This window comes from Pseudopipra pipra, chromosome 3 (assembly GCF_036250125.1).
Source record: "Pseudopipra pipra isolate bDixPip1 chromosome 3, bDixPip1.hap1, whole genome shotgun sequence".
Lineage (NCBI taxonomy): Eukaryota > Metazoa > Chordata > Aves > Passeriformes > Pipridae > Pseudopipra > Pseudopipra pipra.
This window is the reverse complement of record NC_087551.1, coordinates 58,056,491-58,084,105: the sequence shown is the minus strand read 5'-3', so window position 1 is coordinate 58,084,105 and position 27,615 is coordinate 58,056,491. Positions and strand designations below refer to the sequence as shown.

The 27,615-nt window shown below is 38.6% G+C and overlaps 1 protein-coding gene across 16 annotated transcripts in view; it reads right to left on the bottom strand.

Annotated features, from left to right (window-relative positions):
* Window positions 1-27,615, bottom strand: part of MAP7 (microtubule associated protein 7) — a 117,673-nt gene that overhangs the window by 57,134 nt on the left and 32,924 nt on the right. The window contains exon 1 of one of the 16 annotated variants that reach the window (XM_064649406.1): window positions 24,251-24,278. The exons of the other annotated variants lie outside the window; for them this stretch is intronic. Coding sequence (XP_064505476.1) covers window positions 24,251-24,263 — 13 coding nt within the window. The 5' untranslated portion in view covers window positions 24,264-24,278. Of the gene's footprint in view, window positions 1-24,250; window positions 24,279-27,615 lie in introns of those variants that run through there. 16 annotated transcript variants of the gene reach the window in all.

The window sequence follows — 27,615 nt, the reverse complement described above, 5'->3', positions numbered from 1 at the left end:
TCTACCTCCTTTCACCACATGCTTCTCCTCTAGTGTTAGTTACACAGACCTGCATGAAATGCCTAACTGCAAGTATGTAAATATTTATTTAACTAAGCAACAGAAGCCAGGACACACCAGAAATGTATATCTATCAGATGAATTTAAGATATGAGCTACCAATAATTGCTTGAAAGGTTAGAACAGTATAGAACTTCCATTTAAAGTCAGCTTTTGGGGGGATTAAAATGCAATTGTGAAACAATATATTCCTTTGGCAATACAAGTTAAATACATGCATTAGAATGGATTTTGTGTTGCTTGAATCACAGAAACAGTGAAAAAAATCAAAACTAAGTTACCATAGCTTTATTTTAGAATAGTAAAGAAATAAATGTCACACGTTAAAAATTGCTACTTTAGATTGTGAATTTAGAACAAGTTACATTTGCAAAATAAACTGGAGGACAAAATCACCAAAGAAACTTAAAGGACTCTGATGCCATCCTGACATGTGCTCTACATCATTGCATTTTGCTCTGTTAAGGATGTAACACAGTCTATAATAAGACCCTGAGAGGGAATCAAAAAACACTAAGCTCCCCTCTCTCAGCTCTGCCATTACTATATGCAATAGTATGAAACAGAAAACTATACCTCAGTTTCCCTATGTCAAAAAAGAGAGAAAAAAGAGGGGGGAAAAAAGGCAAGAAAAGATATACATACAGGTACTAAATAATATGCATTTTCTAAATGCTGAGCTTTTAAGTGCAATCAGTTGCAGCACCGAATTCAGTACTTTAACATCCCAGAGGCAGAGGTGAAAGGGATCCGTAAGGCTGACTAGTGCAAGGGAGGATCTCTGTTGGTTCAGCTTTTAGTTTTACTTTGAAACAAGACAAGTGCAAAACCAACAGGTTATTCCTAAAAAAGTTTTGTGATGGAAATTAATTCTATTTAGAAAACTGTGATCAGTTCTAATATGTCTTTCACAATCTGAAAGGTTTAATCAATAATTCTAACACCAGGATAAGTACAAGCTCTAGAAGGACTGACAAGCAATTTCATATAAAATGTCAGCTTACCCCATGCCACATACAGCCATTATAATTATACTCAGTCACTTCCTAGAGTAGCTAAGAATTCCTGTAACAGGTACCTGTACCAAAATTTATTTTCTAAAAAGAGAAAAAAAAATTTTATAACAGTAAGAAATACTTTGAAAAAGCTGATCCATGATCAGTATCTGTCAGAAAAAAATGCCTTTAAGAACCTTACAGTCTAGGGTGTTGCTCTTGAAGTACTAAAATCAGTTACATTCAGCTTCTCCAGAAGAGGTCTGCGTAAGCAGAAATAGGAATTGGTAGCAGTGGGAAGCAAAACTAGAGCAAGGAGAAATTTTATCTTGAAAAGATTCAAATCTGAGGAAAAGTCTCATAGGAAACATTGACAAGGGAGGAAAGTATAAGCTTTTAGTTCTTCTTTACATACCAGGTGAGCTCTGATCAAAGGGAGCTGGCCTAAGAGACTAAGATAGCAGATCCAAGGGGAAAAACTTAGTCAAGAATTAGAGCCCCATGAGGGTGTCCTGGAAAGCAGAAGCAATATTCACCCAGACCCTGGAAAAAACACAGAATGCCAAGGAAACATTGAGCTGGGAAGCATCGCATGGATATTTTTGACAGGCTTTCTTGAAAATACAAGAGCTGTGCAGAATACAAACGTTCGCTTCTCAGCCCGTGGCACATCGAGTGCGTGCTTGCACAATGTGAACCAGCTATTCCAGGGAAGTGAAAAGCAAAGCAAAGCCCTCAAAGCAAGGCTGAAAATCTGGATAAAAGAGGCTTAAGTTCTGTTCCATCAAAGAAGGGAACCAGCCACGGAACAGAGGCAGCTATACTACCAGGTCTCTACTTCCAGAAGTGGAATCTTCAACAGACTAAACACAGTGTGAAGGGGCACTTGGGGACCACAAGCAAGAGGTGCTGCTTGGACCTGTGTCAGGCGGTCAGGATGTGCACAGCAGCTCCCCCTGAACTGCATCCTAGCAGGTATCTGAAAAGGTGAGCTGTACACAGGCTGCAAAGCTGTGGATGAGAGCACAAGCATAGGTAAGCCCCAGGCATGCAGACAGCCATGCGTGCCTGACAGCATAGATACGCCTCTGGGTAAAGGGGGCACTACACACCAAAGGGGAGATACCACCTTACAGTTTCTTGCTCTAATTCTGCAAGTGAGGGAGAACTACTGAGAAACAGCCACGAGAAAAAAAGAAATAGCTAAAACAGAGGAGGGGAGACTACAGGGAAAAAAGAAGAAAATCCAGCTGTTCTGTACCCGCCACTTGTCAGCTAATCTCCCTGTTTGACTGAACTGCTACTTAACTGTCAAAGAGAGCTGGGGGGTGTGTTGAGAGATATGGAAGGCATCAGAAATGACAGCTGGAACAAACTTCAGTAAAAAAAGTGTTGCCAATACACAGCAGAGGAAACTCAGCACTAAACTGGGAAATTTAAAACAGAGCATTTTGGGAACTGATATATTCTTTACTCCTTAGCATCCAATTCTGCTACCTTGAATTACTTCCTTATGAACTTTGCAAAAAACCCCCAAACATAAACCCCACTCTTACGTTCACTGGCTTATTTTATATAGCATGTTATGCCTGATATGCACAATGTAAAAAATGCATTGTTTTAACTACTCAGAATTAAGCAGAGAAAAGAGCCTTCTAGGGCTGTATAAGTAAGAAAAAAGAAGTGGGGCTAGTCTAGGCAGTTTTATTAACCACTGGGAACAGTACCTGGCTAGCATGTCAGTCATGTCAGAGGTATTGCTGTGCTGGGTGGAGTGTGTTGAAAGTGCAGACACAAGTCAGAGCTGATAAAGTTTATTAGCTTAAATTCAGAACCACACTAAGACTGAAATCCTGAATCCCTGACTGAATAAGAATCTGAGCATTCAGCAACTGGCTATTCTATTCTAAAGCAACAGCAAATGAACTTAAAGAGTTTCTCAAATGGCAAAACCTGAGCGTTTATCCTGCAAGCAAATTCACGTGAGCCATGATCTAGGTGCCAAATACAGGAAAAAGCAAAATTCAAAATGAATTAAAGTTTTCCCACTTTAGAAGAGACTTTTGTCTCTTCTAACATCCATAGTTTATGAACAAGACATGTAAAAGCTACCCTCCACATTTACAGTAAGCATACATCTTGCAAGTCTTTAACATTTCTTATTCTTTGTGTTCATATCTATAGATACAAACAATATACTAAATATTTTATATTATTACATTAATATTTTAGTGCCATTTATTGCTCTAGAGTTTGGTAATTGTATTCATTCCATACTCGCATCCCATACTTATCTTTTACTTGCATTTTAAAATTGTAAGCTTGGGAACAAAGGACAGTTGGTAAGTAGGTCATAAAGTCCTATGCCTGGCCAAAAATTACCAAAAGACAAGCAGTTTAGCTGATAAAAAGGCAAAACCCAAGCATCTGCATGTTCGATATTAAAATCTTCAGAGTAAGTCAGAAAAATGTATCAAGTGTCCACACTCCATTGCACCTGAAAAACCCCAACCCCTCTTAAAAGCACTGAACACCAAGTTCACAAAGAGACACTAGAAAGATTTCCCTAGCAGAACTACCACTTCAGAAAAAAAATAGAATCACATCTAAACCAACATCCTCAGCTTTCCTAATTTAAATTCTTCAGAAAACTATTAGAAGAATGGATAGGATTATACCATTAGAGATCCAATCAAAATCTTTTCATAACAAAACATTTTAATTATCAACACTGATAAAATTATTTTAAAAGAGATCTACAAGGTTTTTACCAGTACTACAGCAGTGAGGCAGTAGGAACTGCAGTGTGTGTGAATTCTCCAAAAGGCTCAAATCTAATGCATTCCAGTGTCTTAAAACTAAAATCTAGACTTCTGCTTTGAAAGAATAAAAAGTTGTGCCTCATTCTGGTTAGATGTCAACACTTAGATTCTTTTGTTAAGGAAAGTAGGTCGAAGGAACTGTTGAGGGAACTAAGGTGAATCAAAGAGTACTTCCAGACTACAGACTAGTTGGCTATTTTTGGTACAGGTAATACAAGCCTTCACGTTTCAGGTTAAAACTTTTTGAAATTTCCATCATTAGCAAATGGAAAATGCCTGCTCTTTTAAAGGCTAAACAGCAGTACTCAGAGACTACATTTGCAAGTTAGAAGTTTGACTCAGAGGAATGACAGAATATCTGTATTTCATTTCTACTCATGGAAACAGTAAAGCAAAGTTCACGCCTTATTTAAACACACCTATAAATTACTTTTACATTAAAATATTTTCGACTCTTAAAATCTTGATGCTTTAGTACAGCTCTTTGTACCTCCAACAGTGTAGAACTTAATGGTCTGGTTTGCAAATATTAATAAATTAAAAGACACCAAGCTGCAGGGACCATACCAGTTCTTTTTGCTCTGGCATTTGTCATAGAAGTCTACCAACAGAGTTGCCAAAGAAAGCACTGTTACCGATGTTCCTCATCTCTAGTGTCCTGGCTGAGCTAAGCGGAAGTGAAAACTCATCAGTATTAGTGTTTACTACTCATGGAATGGTATAAGAGTTGCCATTGTGTTAATCATATTGTTGACTTGAAAGATAAACAGAGGATTTAAAACTGTCACAGCTAATTTAGCACTCAGTTGTAAAACACTAAAAACCAGAAGCATAAATAGACTTCTTTGGAAACAATCCACAGACATAAACCTGGATGATGCAACTAGCTATAGGGAAAGGGAGGCATTTTTAAAATTTCTTTTAAAAGATTAAAATTGTGCAACCGCTCCACTGGGAGATGCATATTTATAAAAGATTACTTTTGGCTGACTATGTCAGCTTTAAAAAGCATTGTATCCTAAAATATTAAACAGCATAGAACATACCAACCTGAGTGCCTTTGTAGAGAGTTTTAGAATCTCTTAAATATGATAAAAGAAACAGTATCTGTAACAGCACCTACAAAAAAGCTGACAATCACATTATATCCTCTGGATAATTATATTGCATCATCTTACTGCAATATAAACCAAGGATATTAACACAAAAAGACCAGTGGAAAAAAGGTCCCTGCCCTGTTGTCTGCTGAAAAAGCCTGTGCTGTGAAGCTTGTTCTGCAGTTGACCAGAAGGCTGACAAGCTTGACCAGACACAGATGAGACACGTGAATGGAAGCTTTTTAATTACACATCACCAAAACAAAAGCTGAAATACCACTGCCTGAGGGCATGCAGGGCAACCTCAGTTCCATTTTACACTGTGCAGCCTATCTTAGACCATGTGCTCTTCAAACACCGAAACTAGGCAATATGCAAGATGCAGTGATTTATTTGAACCTGTTACTCAAGGGCAAACACTTTCAGCCAAGGTGCAAGAGTACCAGCTGGTTTTCCTTCTCAGATTTCCGACTGCTGCAGGCAGCATTTGCTACCACAATGTCAGACAGATTCTCACATCCAGGATCAGTGTCAGTGTATTGCTGCAGTAGCTGTACATGGAAGGTCACCTTAGAGATTATGAAATGGAGCACCTGTACAATTTTCTAGAAAAAAAACCTTTCTGGACTTCAACTAGAGACCTTTCTCCAAACCATGAGGTAATTCCTGTGAGTAATTCCAAGTCACAATGAGGCTTACACCTACTGCTGAGAAATGGAGAATTAGGCACAGACTAGCCTGGTTTCTATATCACACTGATTCCAAGTCAGATTGCTTGAGCTGGGAAAAGCAACTTGAGTATCCCCATTATTTGATATCCTTGCTCAGAGGGCACAATGATCAAAGCATATTGCAGCCTTTGAGTTCTAGAAAAACATAGATAGCAACTGCAGTAAAGTGAATATAGGGATAGAGAGAAGGGGAAAACGGATACTTTGCTATACATTGCTCTATTAAGCAATTTGATCTTAAGATCTAAATATTTTTAAAAACAATTCAATCTCTTTGGTCTCAGCTTTGTAACAACAGAATGTAATCACTTCTCTCCCCCAAAAAGGAAAATAAAATAAAGCATTCTTTTGATGCAATATATCTTTAAAACTTAGAAGAATATGTCACAAAATTAACAATATCTACTGATTAATTTAGGATACTCCCACTGACACAAAGCTTTCCAGACTGACACAGAGTTTTCTTTTTGCCAACCCACTGACACATACGAGTCATCACATCCCTATTGAATTCAGTGCGTATCCACGCTTTCATCTGTGCTTTAACTCTCCCCAAGTTTAACCCTTCCCAAGGCTGCACAAGTCTGACATGACTTAGCTCCTAACCATGACTTAGGTTCTTAGTTACTATCCCAGTGACTTCATGTTTAGTGAATAGATCCATAACGGTGGTACTTCTGCCATCATAGAATCATGGGTTGGAAGGGACTTTAAAGATCATCTAGTTCCAAACCTCCAGTTTGGAACCTAGGGGCACCTTCCACTAGACCAGGTTGCTCAAACCCCCATCCAACCTAGACTTTTAACAATCGCAGGGATGGGGCATCCACATCTTCTCTGGGCAACCTGTTCCAGTGCTTCACCCCCCTCACAGTAAAGAATTTCTTCATATATGGCAGCATACTGACCATTCAAAAGCAAGGCATTACTGTTTTTCTGTCTCACAATAAATAACCCCTTTCTACAGGAACCAAGTGATTCTGTTGTCATATGGGGACATCCCCACATTTGCATACCATATTCAGGTGCAATTTCAGTATGCCCTGTGTAATAACAAACACATGATATCTTCACCATCTGTCTGCTGAGCTTTGCTCTTGGCAGGTGAGGTTTAGACCATGGAAACAAGGTGAAGTTTTGGAACTGCTTTTTTCTATAGAGAGTAAATTCAGATAGGTACTGGCTTTCTTGGCATTATACAGAAGCAACAGATTTCAGCTGCTTATATTTTGTTTTAATAATATCTTTCTGCTGTGTAACTGTAGGCATACTCTAAATACTAGGGTGCTTCTAGCATTTCCCACACACACAGAACAGCTCCATGAGGCATGAAACATGCAAAAATGAAGTGATAAGAACTTCGTAAGCTTAAGAAAGTTCAAAAATAGAACTATTCCTTTTCAAATTCTTCTTTCTAGTTTGGTTACTCTGCATTGTCACCTTACACAACTATGCATGTGAGACTGCAGCAACACAGCTCTCCCACTTCATTACTTTTAGAATACATTCACCAGCTCCCTGACCTTCTGGGTGCCTTCAACCTCTTTCTTTCCACAGAGCTTCTACAAGCAGTACAGCAGCCCTCACTGGATTCCAAGCCTGTCACATGAAGGAAAATTCCCTCACACCCATCCTTATTAAAAGACACCCACAACAAAGTTTAAGAGATTTCCATTATCCAAGATTCTTCTTCTCTGCTTTCAATTACTTTAAACTCAGAATCACTCTATCTGCTGAACTAAGCGAACGCCTGGCCTTCATCCCATAATTGCTTTAAAGCATCTCCAGTCTCATCCTTTTGCTTCTAGGAAGAGAATTGGCTTGCAAGAGTAACTTTGTTGAATTATGTCATTTGGGAGAGAATAAATGGGCACTCATCACAAGAAAAACAGGATAATTTCAACCTAGCCTATAGATTTAGTGACTATTTTCATCTTACAGTCAGCAATAACAGAAATACATTTGCAAAAACAGAAAAGCGACTGGAGATTGGAAGTGTTTTACTCTCACTGTGGTTTAATTTCACAGGACAACTCCCAAAAAACTGCTCTGCACAGGCCCTGGCAACTGCCTTTAATGAGATCTTATCAAATCTTTTACCAGGGACTCAGTGAAAATGAGGATGTTCAAAACACAAGAGAAGATCTGCACAAAAAAAAAAGTAGTATTGTTTAACCCTAACAGTCTAAGGGATTTAATGCTCCAGGCAGAGGGGCATGGGGTAAAATTTACTCTAACTGCCTCTAGAATCTTCAGGGATTTCTGCACGATGCAACTTCTAAATAAAACCATGAAGTACCACAATGTTGTTTACTAAGGAATGGGTTTCATCTCCTGACTTGGCACCATGAACTAACTGAGGTACTGAATGTGCGAAGGCCTTGTCAACACCAGACACCACAGGAGCTCGACTTGGCTGAAAAGCCAAGTTAAGCATTACATTGAGATAGCTACGCTGCTCCTGGTACCTAATTATCTTCATACAACATCACTTTAGGCCACTTAGATTTATGTCTGGGACATTTGCTGGGATTTTTCTTCCAGATAGATAAATTCTAGACTACCTACAAATTAATTGGGACCAAGACAAGTAACATAGGTAATCGTTTCACTACTGCAGGGTTTCCTGGGCAAAGCTCTCTGCAGCTCAAATTTTGCAGAGATGTTCAGAGTCCTCCTTCCAGTCTCAGAAAAATAAAACATGAATAATGCCTGCCAGTTACTATAGCAACAACCACCTCTCAACTACAGACAGCAGGAAGATTCACAGAAGCCAGGCTTTGTTTATATAACCCCCTCTGTACAGACAATTATTTCCGAAACAGTTAAAACTACAAAGGCTCCATGCTGTTATTTAGCAGTTAAGTTGCTGGATGCACACGTTCAAGCCATTACTCTAATCCAGAGTACACTTGCCTGAGGAAAACAGGTAGTTTTCTGGTAGCCTGCCTCTGTCTCTCTAGAAGGGTTGCTGTAACTACGTAGAGCAAGTGCAACACTCCATTTGCTATTTCTTATCCTGTTCTTTATATAAAGATATATCCTATTACTGCAAGCCAAATAAAGCAAGCATTTAATGTGGTATAAAATGCATATACACAGAAACAGTGAGGCAAAAAAGAATGTTTCCTACCATTGCTGAGCAAGGAACAAAGCTGAAACACTGACTTAAGAAAATATATTTCTGTTGCATGTCTTATCCTTCATCACTTCAATCACCGTCAAAAGTTATGCCAGGACTACACTGTCGTATTTAAGGAGGCAGAAGACAAACACAGCTAATACCAACCAAGAGGTCAACAAAATTCTCAAGACACCATTTACTGGAAAACCTGTCTTTCAAAATAAACATCATAGGAAACTGGAAAATTCTATTTTCAATTCAGGGACCACTTCTTTACTGATGTCCAGCTGTCAGGAAATAGGACTTCCTGAGGAGTTAGGTATTGCTTGGCATAAAGGCAGCAGATTCTAATTGCTAATTACAACACTGCATGCACAGAACTGAGTCTGCACAAACAATCTTAATAATTTCTGAGCTCTATGTATTTGGAAAAATTATATAAATGAATATGTTTAGAGAGGCAAAGCTATATATTTGAACGGGAAGGTACCTACATGCAACCTTTAAATAACAGTAACAGTTACTTTTAAAATCTCTTTAACATGAACACATCAAATGGTTACTAGAGCTCTTTGGCCTTTGTATTATAAGAAAAATTCATCACTAAAATTCATCAAACCCAAAGTTTAATTTTTTCCCAGGTTCTCTCTGGGATCTGAGGCTGAGTGTCACACCACTAAAAAGTGGATCTTGTCTTTATATGCTGCCACCCCACACACCCACCCCCACACCCACCATGTGCAGAAGCCTTTTTAAAAAGTAAATTTTGTTTCTCTAAAGAATTTCCATGGGCAGTTGATTTCTCTTAGACACAGACTACTCTATCTGCAGCACCAACATTTGCCCTAAGTCAAGGACTACAACAGCTCTTCATATATCATAAAAGCATAAAACATTCCAAGTCCATGTGGATTTTCTTTTAGTTCCTTAAGCATTGCTGTCATTGGCTTTCCAAGCACTTGCTTGTTAGCTCTCTTGGTGACTGCACTGCCTGACTGCCATAATTTGCAGCTCGTAAGCCTTTGGAGACATAAAGACCGTCCAGTCTTCAGAGAAACTTTTTGTCTCTGACTGACTAGATGTTATTTTAAGCATGTTCCACAATTTCAAAACCAGTCTGAGAGGATCCAGCCATATTAAGGTTTTAACAACCCCCCAAAATTAAGACTTCTAGAGAAAAAAACATATGTAAGAATGGCTTGCTCCAGACAATAAATCAAAACCAACAAAAATCTTCCCTTACCTCATTCCACTGCTTTTGGTTTGATATACATGAGTAGTCGGTATATCCACCAAATCAAACAGGGTATTAAAAGAAAGTATTATTGTAATTCTATTTGATGCCTTAGTTACCTCAGGAAAAGCATCCATGGTGCTGTTTAGATTGTGTCTAACAGGCAAAAACAGAATAAGTGTTAAACTTGTTGCCTTGTTTTTCAGATCTAATTTTTAATTATTTTATAAATTTGACGACAGAGTATGTAATGTAAAACACCTGACTAAGCACTGCAACATGTCATAATCAGAATAAAACCCAAACCCAGATATTATTTTGAACCAGTGTTCAGTGTTTTGCAACAAATGCCTCTCATCCTTAACACTAAGACCTGCACAAATCTTTGCTTTTGGACAAATGTTTCCAGTAATTAAAGTACAAATTCTTACAAATCTCAGAAGATTTTTGAAGTTCCCATTAAACTGTACCATCAGGTATGCAGTACTACTGAGATAGATCAAAGCCTGACTTCATTCCCAGTTGTTTAGCCTTACTGATGAGAGGGCTATTAACTTTCAAGATCACAGTCACATGCCTAATCATTTCATAGTATGTACATGCATAAGTTGTATTAAAGCAAGCTGCAGGGTCAAGTTTCACTCTGAGATTTCCTGACTTTTCAGAGCTTGGACTTTAAACTCAAAAAGTTAACCAGAAGCTTGTATTATGTACTGACATGTCAGTCATCTAAAATTAAAAACATACAAGCATTAAAAATAGATAACTTTACATACCAGCACCTTTGCTTTCCACCAGGTGCGCTCCTGTTCCCCTTCCCCTACTGAACTGCATCTTTGTCTCCTTTCCTATCTTACGCCCCCCTCCACATCTCTTCAACCTCCTTCTCTTTTTCCTGAACCTGGTACACTGCAACTGTCTTCTCCTTTCTACGTTTTATCCCTGTAGTTTTCTGGCTAGCATTGTTCCAACCCAAACACCTCCTTGTCCTCACGTTTCTCCAGAGGCATTAGATCACTCTTCCTACAAACCAAGCAGCAGGTACCTGGGGCACCACTGGAGAAGAGCAAGCCTCTATACTCATAGTTGGTGCACCTGGTGCCAGAGTTGCCTGCAAAGATTGGGACGCTTCTTCCCTAGCTGCTCTCCCTCAGCCCCAGGAGCTCCAGGGAGGAGCATACTTAACTCATTCCACAGGGATTGTGAATCATTCAACCACTGATGAGCCTAAAGCTTTTGAGAAGAAAGGCTGCTGCCTCAGTTCAGTCAAAAAACCTGGACAGAAATATAGCACTCAAATGCTGAATGCATCCCTGTCAGGCATGAGCTAATTGTGACTTTTTTGGGGGCTAATTTGAATGGCTTTTCACAGGGTCAGGAGGAGGTGTAGCTCTACAACGACATTCATACTGTCCCCAGTTTCAAATATTTTCTTTAAAGCATTATGTCCTTAAGCCATGCCTCGACATGGATAGTTTTTTTTTTTTTTTAAAGAAGTAAAAATCCCCATTTACTTTCCCATATCTCATTCTTAAGCAACTGGTCCATTTGTTGGAGATGAACAAAATAAAAGAGAGAAGGGAGAGAACCTGGCAAAAGAGAAACAGAGGCCAAACAATTTAAATCTAGAAAAGTTACAGAGATTGAAACAAGGCTCTTTTAATAGGAAATGTTATGCAACCTTTATTATTTCCCATCTGCCTTGTAAAATTCAAATCAAGCATGAGAAGGATGAAATTCTCACTTGGGGTTATTTTATTATGCAAAACATCTTGATTTTACAACATCACTGAAATGCTTCTTGGAATTACAGCACTTTAATACACAGTAGCTTCCCCTTTGTTGTGGATGGAGAAGAAGAATTTAGACTTCTAAGGCACTAGAAGAACATACTTCATTGCAGCAGCCTAGCCATGACAGACCGGTACCACCAAAGATAAAAGATACCACTCACTTTGACAGCAGAGCTAAACATTTAATTTCACAAAGGATCTTTGAATTTAACCCCAGAAACAATGAGGACTTGCTAACAATATTTTATATAGCAGTTGGATTCCTGCCTTTAAAGAGCAAATGTTTTACAAGGATTGCTAGACTGAACTATAGCGTACCATGTATACCTCTAGATGTTTTTGGTAGACCATGTTCTTTGTGTTGATTCTTTTGGTCAACGAAAATAGAGAAAAAATGGACTGTCTAATAAGTGTGTTTCTTGCAAGTAACTTATCTATGCCACCGCAGTACTTCAAAGTCAACCTAAATTTTCCGCTTCAGCACAAAAAAGAAGCATCACAAAAATATATACATTACATAAATGGTGCAAAAAAGGAGAAAATGGATTAGCAACATAATGCTGAAATCATAGTATCATACTCTACACAGAAACACACTGTTTGCCATATTTCTGAAAGTCCAGGTAGCTCGTGCTGGATGTCTGATAACCACTGGTAACAGGTCGGGTAACTTCTGACAGTGTGACTGCGCTTCTCTTCTTTGTCCTGAACGGGGGAAGTGGGGATGGAAAAGTGCCCAAGACTGCTTTACCTTCAGGCAAGTCACTCCAGCTCTTCCCTTTGGTCACAGAGACAGTGTTTGGGAGGCCGGTTGCTAGAGCCATTAAGTTTTCTTGTGTGCAGCCACTGAATGGAACTGGTTTCATACCAGCAATGCAATGGTTCCCACAAATTACCTTCAGTATTCCCACACAGGCAACTTCCTGGCTTGACTAAACTATAACTATAACGTTTTTGCTTATATGGGAGACACACACTGCTCGCACCAGGCTAGTACTAAGTGCTTCCTGGGTTCCCTGTATTGCACTGGTGGAAATTATTTTAAGGATGCAAATGGAGTTATCTAAAAGGCTATTCTTTAAGCACTGCCTTTTTGTTTGCCATTCCACAGGGAGACAGAACTCATCAAGCCTGCTTCAATCCTTCATAAAAGTAATTTTTATGGGCAGTGAGTAGCTCACCACCAGTGAGGTTCCAGGACACAAGATTATTAGAGCTCTGTGGAATGTGACTAAAATAACATAATCCATGTCCACCTTATTGGTTTGTCTTCATTCAACACAAAGGATATTTCAATGTCAATCACTTTGAAACAGTCACACAGGGTACTGCTGTGTAAGAGAGATCACTTTGCTTCACATCCCCTTGATCAGCACAAACAGGCAACTCCAGAACATCATTGGGCCAAGCTCTGAACAATTAAGATTGATATCACAACTACATAAGAGGACACAATAACAAGACACACTCTGTTTCTGTCCAAAACACTTTAAAACATTACTTCCAATAACTGGAGTGCCAGCTAACTCACTTTCATTAGTGCTTACCTATTGCTGTGCCAGCTTCGCAATTAAAACAAACAAACAAAAATAAAAAAAAACCTGTCAGCACTTTTTACTTCCAACAAGCACTTCTCCTGCTTTTAATAGACGATCAATGCCAAAAGCTGATGCAACTAGAGATGAACACTCTGCAAAATCAAGGTTTGCAAGAGAGCACTTCGAAGGTGCCCTCAACCTTTACACCACCCACCAGTTCTTCTCTGTGAGCAGCAGGTACAGCAGAGCATGACCCTAGTCAGTTCATTTATCACCTGCATCAAGAATTGTTCTGGAATGTATTAAACTCATCTCCAGGTTTCCAGCACCCAGCTGCATTGCCTTTTCAGAACACTATTTAAGAGACACCCATAACTACTACAGCCTGTGACTGTGAGGCTCTCTTCAGCTGCCTAAAGGCAGCAGCATCAGCTTCCTGTTCTTAATCAGGAGGTCTTCAGTACACTTTGACTACAGCATCATCTGTGCTCACACCCACAAGATTTCTACTGGCTTGTCACCTGCCCAAGGTCAAACTCAAATCATTCAAGCCATTCCTTTATATAGAGCACAACCCCTTCTCTTTACCTGTCCACCCTATTTTTTTTCCTTGTCACCCAGTAAATTTAGGCCTGAAATGCCTCTCAGAGCTCTTCAGATGACAAGATCCATGCTGTGCGTGGACTGGCAACAAGCTTGGGAGTGGATTCTCTCACATGCTAGGTGTTTAGTCTGCTGTCCAATACTCTGCTTTGCTGCACAGGTCATAACAGATAAGTGGGACAATTGGTATCACCTTTTAAATATCTTTGTTTTGGAAGGGATCGGGAGCAGTTTTATTTCAAGGCCTGGAAAGCAGAAAAATAGATTCTGAAAAAAAAAGTACCAAATATACAAGGCCTAACATTACTGTAAAGCTGAATATGATTTTTTAATGTTAAAACCAGGCTTGTGCTCTTCAGAGAGGTCTCAGGAAACAAGTGATTGGGAACTGGTTGCAGCCATCACAGTAAGATAAATTATTCTTCTTCTCAGTGTTCTCACACAATATTTTGGACCGGAATTAAGCTGCCTGTAAAGCATACACAGTATCCTAACCACCACAGCTCTTGAACAGACTATTTTAAACTACTTATCAAGAGAAAAACCATCCTTTGCCAATTTTTGAACATTCTCACAGCTTTAAAAATTGTCAGATCTTTGAACATGCAGATTGTTTCTTGGCATTTCTACATTGCCTTAAACAACAGTACCTGATTCAAGACAAAGCCACAGTGGTGCCATTATGCTAAGCCAGAGGGAAAGAGAATTACCCTCCATTTTTGAAGTTCCAAAATTCACTAACAAAAAACACCAAACCCACGCATTTTCAAACTACACAAATGAACAGTCATTAATGTCACAGTGAACTGATATCCATACCTGCATAATTAGCAGTAGGTAGTCCTAGCTCTCATCTCCTCCTAACCTCCTGCAAATTAAGAGCAGTCTAAATTTAGCTATACCAGTTAAACCTCCTGCTATTGCTACATCTAGACTACAAAGCAACTAGAAATAAGCATTTTTATATATTTATATATATTTAAGTTAATTCGAGATAGTAGCAAGAAAATAGATAAATTTGCACACTATATAAAAGTTTTATTTTGTCTACATTTGAATTTATTCGGCACTGTCACACAAACCAGTGAAAGTTGATCCTGAGTTGGGAGTTCAAGACCTTTTTCCCTGAATAAAGGTGTCCCTGATATCTGTTCATAAATAATGTGAAACAATAGTATGAATTAAGGAAGTTAACCATCAATTAATTTCTGGTAAGCCAGGAAAAATTATTTTTATTTTGATAGAAGACTAGAACTATGCAATTAGACTGTGTTAGATATGCAATTTGTTTGCACTTGCAGAATGTGCAACATTCTGCTTCATTCTTCCCCTCATAGCTGTGCTCAATGTATACTGGAATAAAGCAGTGTGGTTTTAAGAGCAAACCAATATCATACTACCTCAAAAGAACAGAAGTTCTGTTGAAGAGAGCAGACCACTTGCCAATTCCCTATTTGAAAGAAACTCAGGTAGCGTGTGGAGTTACACGTGCCACTGAATATAATGAAGATCACTCTGGTAATATTGTAAAAAATTAAAAAAAAAAAAAAAAAAAGAAAAAATAGGGGTGTACATTATATTCCCCTCAGAAGAATTAATGTTATGTTTAGATGACAGGAGTTTCCCTGTGATGCTCTCAAATCTGTGCTGGAACAATAATCTTCTATGGATGTTCCAAGGAAATCTCTTAAAGACATGCTAGTAAGTCATCTGGTCAGAAGCTAAAGAACACTGACTGGCTTTGGAAACTGTTCTTTCTCAACATCTAATCTGGGATTAGATAGTATAATGATTAGGAGACTGTAAGCAACCTGGGAGAAGGACACTGTACTCCAAGTAATTCATGCATCACACAGTGCTACTGTGAGTCAGGCTATACATCACCTTCACTAGGAAGCTAAATAACACATACATCTGCATATGTTAAAAACTTCTCTATGGAGTAGTAGCACTCAAAGCTCCTACCCTACAAGCACTTCCTCCTATACATAAGATTTGCACCTCTTCTTTAAGCCAAGAGACCATTATGCAGAAATTTAAGGACATTCAGAATCTTCATTAGAGATGGATTTGAACTGACTCAGAAATCCCTAGCTGCTACAGAACAGACTCTTACTCTGGGTCTGCCTGACAAAATGGGAAAGTAAGGCAAGTTACAGGGACAGAATAGAAAAGAATTAGATTCCTCTGAGCTAAGTACAAATCAGAAGGAACTATACTAGTCGAATGGAAAGAAAATGCCTCTCCAATTCGAATAATATAATCCAGAAAGTCTTAAATATGTCCCGGATTCACAAGTGTCTAATTGCTACTACAGGCCAAGTTACAATTTTTCCCCAGAAAAGCTCTCAAAACAAGTCTAATGAGAGCTTCGTTTTCTAAGCATGTGAAATGCTGGACAAATAATCAACTATCCTGTAACATGTACATTTTTCATATTTATTCATAAAACTACTTTCAAAGGTATTCTGTATTATTTTTAACAGATACTTTGCATGCCTGATGAGATCTGAAGCTTACTGCATCCCATGGATCATTAACTGTTAACAATTCCTACCATAAAGCATTCTGGATCCAAAGAAGTGCCCAAGATATTCCTTCCCTACCTCACGAAGCTCCTAATCCTGCCAATGAAGATATGACAGCTACATACATACTTCCCCTACAGCTGCAGCAGCCTGAGGCAGCTCTGGCTGCTCCTGTCAAGAGGTGGCCAACCAGCCAACTGCATATAATTCTATACCACTAAAGGCAGCACACGACCAAAACTCACTCGAACACAGCAGACAGCCCAGGTTGTCATGCTCCATCCTACCCTTAAAAGCAAATGGTAGAAAGTATTTGCATTTATATTCCTCTTCTTACTTTTGCCTAAACCATGCAAGTGCCCTAAAATAATAAGCATGGGGGGATTAATTACTGCATGTGTTCTCTTCTACAGGGCTAAAAGGTCAGTTGGGGTAAAAGCAAAGGGTAACATGATGAATAATACTAAACACTCGTGTTTTTAAGCAGCCACCTTGTTCAGTGAACCACACACAAACCAAGAAAGGGTTCTTTTCACTACGTGCGGTCAGGCTTAAATGGACCAGCTGAGAAACAGCTACTGAACTAACTCTGAAGATGGAGAAAAAGCCTTATGTGGGCCTCCCTCCCAAGGCTAAGAGCTTAATGGTGTATTAAAAATGCAGACATCTTAGTGCAGATTTCTAAGGATTTCTCTACATTTACATAACAGTTGGCAGCTCTCTCATCTGTGGTTGGGATTTTTTGTTTCTTTGGGTTGATTTTTTCTTCATAAAACCATCTGCAACAGTGTACTTGTCTTTACAATTTTGTTTGTGTAGGAGATGTTCAACTGCATCTTCTCTTACTGCCACAGCCATATTAGTACTCTACTGGGTATGAGGACAGATGTAACAAATAGCATCAACCATCCCAAAGTGCTTTAATCTGAGACTGCATTTTAGAACTGATTTCAATGCTTTCTCTGACATGATTCTGTTACCTTATTGCTGTATTTGAGTATTGAAATGCAGGCAAACATAGAGTATGTTTTCAAGAAGCACTTCATGTTATAGTGATTGTGGCCTAGCTGAAGATGAAACCCAGTGAGAACAGAGTAAGGCAACATCAAGCTAAATCAGAAACTTTAAGAATTTCAACAAACAAGAAATATTTCATTCTCCTATTCAAAAGTAATCTTTCTTTTTTTTCCCATGAGGTAGAGAAAATTTACTGTGAGAGATTTCAGATCCCATAATCTCTAATAGTCCTCAAAATCCCAAACGCTAACACTGAGTCCATTCCTAATTTTGCCTTCAATAATATCAGTCTTTCCACAGAGTAAAAGCAACTAGAGAGAACATAAGTGTTTTGAATCTGGCAAGATGATTACACATACTAATTTTTCAAGGCATATAATTATCAAATTCTTAAGTCACTTATTTCAGAGACTGTAGCAGGAGAAGGCATGCAAGCAGGTAGAACTTAAGCAATGTAAATGTTAATTAAGAAAGTTGGAGAATGGAAAGAAAATAACATAATTCCTCTCTATTAGCTAGTGGAGCCCTGGGCTTAGTCACCACAAGGAAGACCTTTCTAAAGGAAAAACAAGCAGAGCTCAGGCTTCAGAAGGAGAAAAGAGAGGGTCAGATTTCTTTGTGCTGTTTCCTGTCCTCATCCTCTGCACATCCTTCAGCATTCTCAGGGGACAGAAGCAGCAGTCTAATAAAAAAAGGGGCAGATGTTGCTAATACACAGTCTACAGTACAACAAATCCCAAGGGGCTCTGTGGCCAGTACATCAGTCAGCTTTGAGGCTGAAGTACTGAGGAAGGAAAGGTTCTGAAAACTCTAGTCTCTATTTCCCTGTCTTGCTTTTATTTTACAGATGTTTCCGTTATTGCAAAAATACATATTTCGCCAGGACTAGACAGAATAGGTAAAATTTTTTTTCCCAGGACAGATGAACAAGTTTCATAAATCATGGGTACATCACCCACTCCAGGCTGACAAACTATCTCTACATCAGAAGGCTCTATATCATGCAAAAGTTTGCAAGCCCCTGGGAGTCTGGGGGCACAGCTTCATTAAGTAAAAAGAACTTGCTAACACTGACTGCAAGGCTTGGGGGACCAGGTCTCACTTGAGCAGTGTGTGAAAGCTGCAGAAAGTACTGAAAGGGCCTAAAGACTCATTCATTGACTAGTTGGAGTGTCACAGTCTCCTTTACAGGTCCTATTTAGGTCTGCTGTAGTCCTATGGAATATCATTTTTGCTTCCATGAGTGCATTCAGACTATTAAAGTTTGCAGGCTTAAGAGCTATCTTTGTATTTTCTATAGCTGAGGGAAAGACTTGGTTATGATTTAATTAAACAAATTTTCTAGAGTGCCTCCTCCAAAACTGTCCTCCTAAGACTACCAGTACCCCTCTGCCCTTGTATAAATATAGATTAAAGCAGCAGCAATGTTGTATTTTATCATAGCACAAACAATGGCATGCTTCAACACAAATACAGTGTATTTTCCTCAGCTAAAAGCTCACAAATAATCTGTGACTGCAACAGCAGCAACTTATTTCACAATAACCTAGTTTCTGAACTACTCATCTGGCAGGCCCAGCAGCAATACTTCTTGTTCAGGACATTCTTAATGGATGTAACACATTCAAACCACCTACTCCCTTTCCAAATATCCCTCCTCATACACTCTTTGCTTGCTCTGCAGTTTGATGCAGTAGTCCAGCTGAAGCAGCATTAAGAAACTGAGAGTAAGGGCATGTCACCAAGCTGAAAAGCTCTCTCAGTAAAGTGAGTAGAGTGGAGCAAAAAAATCGGACTGTGTCACATCACCCCCTTTTTAAAGATTAAATCTAGCATGTGCCAATGTGCCTAACAGCAACCTGCCACTGAAGTCCAGAGAAACTCAGCTTCTCGAGTGACTGCATCAACAAGATCAGCTCTCACCTCCTACATGCCTTCTTAAGAATTGCCCAGAGTTATCCTAAATTTTATCAGGAAGCAGAAACACTCCCAAAATACTAAGACATTTTCATACATGTATGGTCTTGCTAAGATGCCAAAGTTGCTCTTTTCCAAGCAATATTTGCAGGTATTAGAGCAACGAACTAAGAACGCCAAACAGGCTTTGCAATAAGAGCCTTAGAAAAACCAGATAACGTGAGCTACCAATTTGAAGACTTCTTCAGCTTTCAGTGAAGAATCTTTCTGACATCTCTTGAAAATCATCTACATTCTAGTATACATTTTGCCCTTCAGCTTGCTAGGAATGACCTATGCTGATAATTAGGGGAGCATAAGAAAGTTTTGAATGCATCTTAAGACATCACATTAAAATTATATATCCAAAAAACAGTCTTCACCATCCCACAGTTCAGGTCCTTTTTTTACCTGCTATCAAGCTACTTAATATTTCTCTATCTGTTAATACTCACATAATGTCAGCCCATTAAGTGCTGCAGTTGGAAACAAAATTGAGTGAGAAGGCAGGTGCAAGTGCTTGAGCACATGTGGAGAACTGATGGCAGAGAACAACAGTGGCACAGGTGCATCCTCAGAGTAGTGAGTGCTGCCCAACTGAGGCTGCACTTGGGCTGCACGCTTCCTGTCACTGCTGAACACAATATATTCCCTTGAAATGTATGTATTTGATAGATAGCAGAAGAGTCAGAATAGGTTTTTGTGTTGGCTAAGTTTAAATACATTTTACTGCAATTTAGATGTTAGTTTGAGGAAAGACTGTTGCTTCAATGTCTGTTGGCTCAAATTAATCTCTGCTTAACTGCTGGAAGGCACCACGGACAAAAATTTGAACTACTAAGTGACTTAACTGTAAAAATGTAAATGTGTGTCAACACTTTACCTTCCACTCATTTGCTTCCTCTTACAATCAAAAAAGTGCAGGAAACAAGCACACTGAAATAGTATGTGTTCCTTCCATTAACCACCAGCTATATTAAGTTATTTCCAGTTATCTGGACAAGAACACCAACATTTTGTCACCATCTCTAGAGACACTACTGTAGTTCTATACCTGTTAAAAAAAAGAAAACACAAGCATGCTTTAGTTCCAAATAAGACTAACACTAACATCTTCCTCTTCACCTCAGCGCTCTCCCCCAAAGTGTTCCTGGGTTGTCCTGATAAACAGTTAACACAAAAATTTCAGTTTGAATCCTGCCTTCAGTTAGGCTTCTCAAGTATTTGCAGGATTTGAAGTTAAAGATTTTAGCTTCCTATCTTTCTTCTCTCCCAGAAGAAAAGGCTGTAAAGAGTTAGACAACACCAACTTCCACATTCCAACATAGCCTGCAAAAGATACAACACAAACTAAGAGAAATAAATCTAACAGCCAACTCAACATAAAAAGGAACTCCACAGTTCCTTGAAGCCTTTTTTTTTTTTTAAACAGCTTTGAAATAGGTTTTTCACCTCCAAATTCAGTGATGCATCTCTGTCTCATGACATTGGTTTCTGTAACAGGTAAAAGCCCAAATCCTAGTGTGGGATTTTAACTCACTGCAGCCATCTGTTTCAAGAAGATTATGTGGATTTTTTTAAAGTGCTAGACACATTAAAAATAGAACAATTTCAAATGCTTTCTCAGCTACCTTGTGTTAAAGATATCACTTAAGTTTGAAAGTCAAAGCTACACAACCCCGCAAATTTGCTGTGCCTATTGATGTCCTCTGACATCCTAAAAAAAACCAAAAAACAGTATTGTAAAAAATCATTTATTAGCATCTCCACTTTTATAGTACATGACTAAAGGAAGCATGTGTAGTCACGAGCTAAGTCTCAGCTATCCTCAGGCTTTCATTTAATAGCATAATTACAGTTTAAAATATAGTACAACTTAAAACACTGCTTTTTGTTTTTATTTTGATCATTTAGTGCTAAAGTTTTCAAAACCAGAAAGAGAACATTTCCAAAGAACATTTTTTACCAAATCTGAAAGTCTTATTTTGCTTCGTGCATTTACTGCACGCTTTCAAAGAACAAGCAGCATACTCATTTCATGCATACAGAAACGCCTTTTTCCAAGATGTTTTGTTGCTGGGCAACATAAGTATTTCAAATCTTCTACTGCCTAGAAAATAAAACTTCACAGTAATTTTGTTTGTTTTGCTTCAGATACCTGGAACTGATCTGCTCTCTGTCTGAGCTGTGACTTGCTCTGCATACATGACAAAAAAGTGCTTGTATCTCCATAGGCAGAACAAGAAAGCACTCCATATGTATTCTGATCCATGGATTTTTTTTTCTGTTTTGTCCAAGGAATCTGCAAGCATTTTACTCTGCCTTGGCCTCTGCTTTTGTTTCCCATAAAGATGTTGGTCACTGTATAGTTTTAAGAAGTGTAGCAACTCTGACTTTGTAGCACTGCTTACAAGTACATGACTGCACTGGATAATGGCAAGAGAAGTCCAAAAACCTCACTTTGTAGTATTTTGTCATTATAAGTACTGAATAATTCTTTACCAGTTGTATATTCTTTTCTGCTAAAAGAGCCTCAAAATATAGGAATTTCTTATTTAATTTGGTAATTCTATTATTACATTTATTTTTTAAAATAGCCAATTAAAGAAATTATATCAACATAAGTTATAACAGCATAAAGGTTTGCCTCATTTTCTACAAATTAATTCAATCAAGGCCTGATAAGGAAATGCTGTCTGTTCACATCCTCCAATAATGGTTTTCTTATTACATTATACTCCCATTTCTACGTCGCAACATTTTCTGATACCTGCAGAATTCCATTGCTCTTGCAACCAATATTAGTATTTCAGACAAATTGAATTTCAAAAGATTTTGGCAATCACACAACAGATTGAAGTAACAGCCTTTCACATCTCAAGATCCTAAATATGTTTGAAATTAAAATGAGGTGGATAGTCTCAGATTACTTTCATTGCTTGTTCCCCTCATGATTACTCCACAGCTCAGCACCCCCTTTTTATATTTCCCTAAATTCTCCAATCCCAACAGAAAAAGCCTGCAATCTAAACACAAGAATTAAAAAAAAAAGGGAGAAATTCTTATAACCATCAAGAAAAATAGCTAAGTATGCATGCACAGTAGTAAGCCACCAGATAACACTAGCAATCTAGGTTTCACTTGTCCCGCTTAGCTACCACAGTCAAAAAACCTCAGATAATTCATTGTGATAATTTCACAACATGATTTGGAGATAAAAGAACCTTCTACTCAATTAACTTTCAGAACAATCCCAATGATTTAAGCAAATAAAAGTCGCTGACATCCAATCAGGTAACCTTTACTAAGACCTCTAATTGTGCAATGAGCACAAATGCAACCTCTGCTGGGGCTGAACCCTCTGGAATGGCATCATAGGATGGGCAAGGGCTTACTGATCACTACTGTGTGCCAGGGCAGGTACCACAACATCAGGCAACATCTGAGGTGCTGACTCCCCAGTTTGCAGGATGTATGTTGACTTCCACACCTCCACATTAGCTCTAGAGTGTGACGTGCCAGACACCAATTGTTGAAAAAAAACCCAACCCAACCCGATCAAACCAACCAACCAAGCAAAACACCTGCTGCAACTGCACCTGGGGTACAGAAGATGAAGAAAATGACCATTTCTGTACAGGGACTGTGAGCTGCCAACCCCATAAGGGGAAATAAGGTCAGATAAAGGTGTTGTATATAGAAAGCATGACAGCGTGAAGCTACTATTCAATATCACGCTACTTCCAAGTATGTTAAGTAGCACTTAGAGCAAAGGAAATAGAAAGCAATTATGTTATTACTTCAGAGTCAGTTCATAGTAAACAAAAGGATACCCAAAGTTTATAGAGTAAACACAGCAGGCAACTACTAAAGAGTAAAACAGACATGCGAAATGACAAATTGAAACAGCAAAAAAAGCATCTTCATCAAAAGTGGTTTATTGTTTGAGGTTTTTTAAATAATTTTTGCTTTATTAATTCACCAGAAAATAACCCAAATGGAGGTAGAAGGGAAAACACAAAATAATATTCTTGTTTTCATGCTCTGCATGTACAAACTTGAATAACTACAGAGATTAAGAGTTACAAAAAGCACCATTAATTCCACATTTAGGGAATAACTCAGGCAGCGCTTCCACACCACAGAACGTCTTTCACCAGTTGTCTGGCCTACAGTGGATAAATGAAACATTCTGATACCAAAATTGCTGCTACATTTGGAATTGGGATGTTGAATTGCAGCTGTTTTAGCAACTGCAGTCCTTAGCTTTCTTTACAGACAAACGGGTCCCCTCCTGTTCTGCATATTACCATCCTCACTTTCCATCAGTTTTGAAAATTCAAAGTTAAAACTAATTAGACTGAATGATGCTGTGAACAAGTAGATAACTGCACTATATATCAAGAGCATGGCTACTCAGAACCAAGAAGTGAACTTAAATAAACAATCTGGTGTTTCAGAAAACAATTAGTAGTGAATTAGTTAGTTATTAACAGCACATACTGAAGAAAGATAAAACCTTCACTTTCATAATGTATCTTTAAAAAAAAATCAGAATATAACGTACTTGCAGATTACTATTCTGCAACCCCTTGCATCATGTTAGACTACTTACAATTAATTAGAAAGTGAAAGTACAAAGGAAAAACACTACATGCATCCCACTAGAGATAGAGTTTGCCATTTATAAATTTTAATTGGAAAGCCATTTAAAAGGACTATTTCTGGAAATATGAGGAGCGAGGTGCTTACCTATTTCATCCATTATATTCAGTACTGAACACTCATTTGCACTGCAGAAGTCTACTGTGAATCCATAGCATGATCCATATCACCCCTTATGCATGGCTTCAGTCTTTCAGCCTACATTTAAAAAATTCAGGCCAGCAATTTTGTAAACCTGAAGTAGAAAGGAGGTGGCGTCACGGAAGGAAAGGTGCAGTTTCAGGAACTGTAGAGAATGCATGCCATCAAGATATCCTTTTGAGGTCAAAACTGACCCACTCTCACCATTTCTGGCCCAACACCTAATCAAAATGGAGTTTTTCACATCCACAGCATCATGAGATTATATGCAAGGACAGGGAGGGGGGAGAAGTCTGCCGAGCCCTTCCCCATGCTCTGCGTCAATAGATTTGGGCTTAGCCTCTGTTAAGCAGCTCAAACCACCGGTTATTGGTGCTGGCAGCTGTCTACCACACTGCCCCATTTCCTACTTCAAAACACACTGCCTGGAAAGGAAGCCTTGGTCAGTCATCTCCAACCTGCCTCCAAATAAAATGGAAAAGTCAAACAGTGGAGCCTCCATGTTTGCCTTGAACAGTCCTTCAATAGTCTAAAGTACACCTGCACCCCCTTTTTCAAACAGCTTAGTGAAAAGATCAGGTACAGTAATATTAAAAAATCCAACATACATTTCAAGATCAAAAACTAAATTGAGATGGGGCCTTGATTTTAATGAAGAATTTTTGCATGTGTACATAAGTAGATTGTTTACTCAAGATTTCAGTATTGAGTATAATGTTTGACATTTTAACATTTCTTGGGCATCAGGTAATTCTTGATGTGTTTCTGTTGGCTAGATAACAAATCAGCCTTTTCAACAATGACAGAGAGAGTCATTGACACCGACATCTTGCTCAATATTATGGCAAATCAGTTACTAGCAATTTAACAGCAACTGCTATATGACTTCCCTCATCCTCCAAAAAAAAATACTAACAGAGCATCAAACCAGATTTTAAGAAATACCTGTGCTACAGTGCTACCTTTTCTATGTCATGTTTTACTTTACACTGCAAGATATAAAACACATCTATATAATATTCCCTCATTATACATTATTTTACAAAATAATTAAAATTGGATTTGTCACACCAACAAAATCATGCCATCATTATACCTACCATTTCAATATCAGCACCTTATAAACACACTGGTTTCTACACTAATCACTTGCTAAGCTGTAACAACTACTGTACTCGTGTGTCAGAAGGGCTTCTCCCACCCATCCTGCATGCTGGCCAATCCACACAAGCTTAAAAATGCCCACAGAAGTCAAAGCTCTCTCCTGTCACCAGCGTCAAACCAGGGCTGCAATGTGATAAAAGCAGCCATGTGGCTATGATATAACCAGGGAGCCTGGGAGAGTGGGATTAAGCATGTGGTCTTGTCAGAGCCTTCCCATATACCCACAGCAATGACATGCTCAGGAGCACTAACACCATTTAGCCTCTCACAACTTGGATCTACATATTTAGATGAAAACATTCCTATTGTCCACTCTTTTTAGCACTCCTTTATTCAAATTGTTGGTTCTGATGCAAACATTCTCCTTCGGTCCCACAACTGGAACAACAAATTTTTGCTGGAGAACTGGCTACCCTACCATAAGAAACAGTAACTAAGGCTCTAGAGCTGTTCCTGTGAAAAACTGTGAGCCTGAAGCAGCAAGGTTTTATGGAATATTAGGGAGGTAAATTGCTAAACACTACGTAGTTTGAGTTGAAAACTCCAAACAGAGTGTAAGTATTAGTTATCTTTGATTATGAATACTAAAGATTAATTATAATTAATTTTATTATCCTTGTTCAGATGACGAGCAGGTAACTTGCAAGTGGTCCCCTTGAGGAACAGCACAAGAAGTAAAAGCACACAAACAAAAATCAAAACCAAGCTCATTCAGAACATGTCCATAAACACCCCATGGATATTGACAGTAAAACAGAATTAAAAACCTACGGAGAGAACAGGTTAAATTGACAACACTCCTCCCCCCCAGTGCTTCTAAAAGCAGTGTTTGTTTATTCTGATACATTCACACAGAAGTTCAGATCACATGGCCTGAGGAGGTAAAAGCTATTCTATCACTGACATGCAGGGCAAATTAACTTGCTAATTTGCTTTCTAATGCATGGTTCACTGAGCATACAATTACATAAAAATGGAAAATAAAAACTCATGCAGTCAAGCATATTAAATTTGTATGAGCTGAAACATTATACAGAGCTTTTTTTAAAAATTCTGATACATGCGTATACTTTTTTGTAAACCCAACCACATTATTCACTTTTAAATCAGTCACATGCACAGCAGTGAGCATATGCCATCCTTCTCTAGCACTGCCAGACAAAAGCTACATTGCCAAAAATAGCCACAGAGTGTGCTAGAGTTGCTGCAGAATGCCCTAGATACATTCAGGCCATAAAGATTGAGCAGCATTAATCCAAGGAAAGGTTAGGCAGTAAGGTTCATAACAGGCCAGGGCTGAAAACAGGGAGGAAGATGAATTTCCATCCTTGAAGCTAATTTTTAATAAATGTTATTTTAGCTCAGTTTAAAAGGGAGAGAAAGCTGCTTCCATGCAGAGCAGGAATGCATGTGCATATACACGAATCATCACAGGAAGAGTGCATTAAAATACTTGGTAGAGGCTTTCTATGAAAAGGTTACCCAAAGAAAAAGGTGCTCTTTTTTGTTTTTTTAAGAAAAGAAATATATAGAGTTGATTGTACAAGGGTACCATCCTAGGCTCTGGTAGATGTTTCTGAATTGTCTTTAAATATGATTTATTCCTACTCTTCTTTTTCTGAAAATAATAGGAAAATCTAACAGTTGGTCTTTTTTCTAGATCGTGTAAAATCCTGTAAGCTGGAAGAGCTAAACAAGTAAAGATCAGTGTGCTAAGTGTTTAGGTCAGTTTGTTCAACACAGAGCCTGCTGACAACAAATGGGGTCTCCCTGTCTGTCTCAAAGGAGAAAAAGGATCTTAGCTCAGGAGTTAGCGGGGCTCATTGACAGCGCTTTAAACTAGATTTGAAGGGGGACACAGACATAGCCAGGCTCAACAGAGATAAGGTGTAGGAAAAGGAGGACTATAGCAACCACCCTAGCAGCAAAAGGAGGCTTAAGAGGGAATACCTCGAGCAAGCGCAAGCAGCCAAAGACATAACCACGAGACAGGACTGTGGGGCATCCCTTTGCATCCCTACTGAGATACTGACACAATCAAATAGTTTTATGAAGGTCCTGTACCCCAGTATGGGGAACAAACAGGACGAACTAGACATCTGTGTGCAGTCACAGGGCTTTGACCTCACCACAATTATCAAGATGCG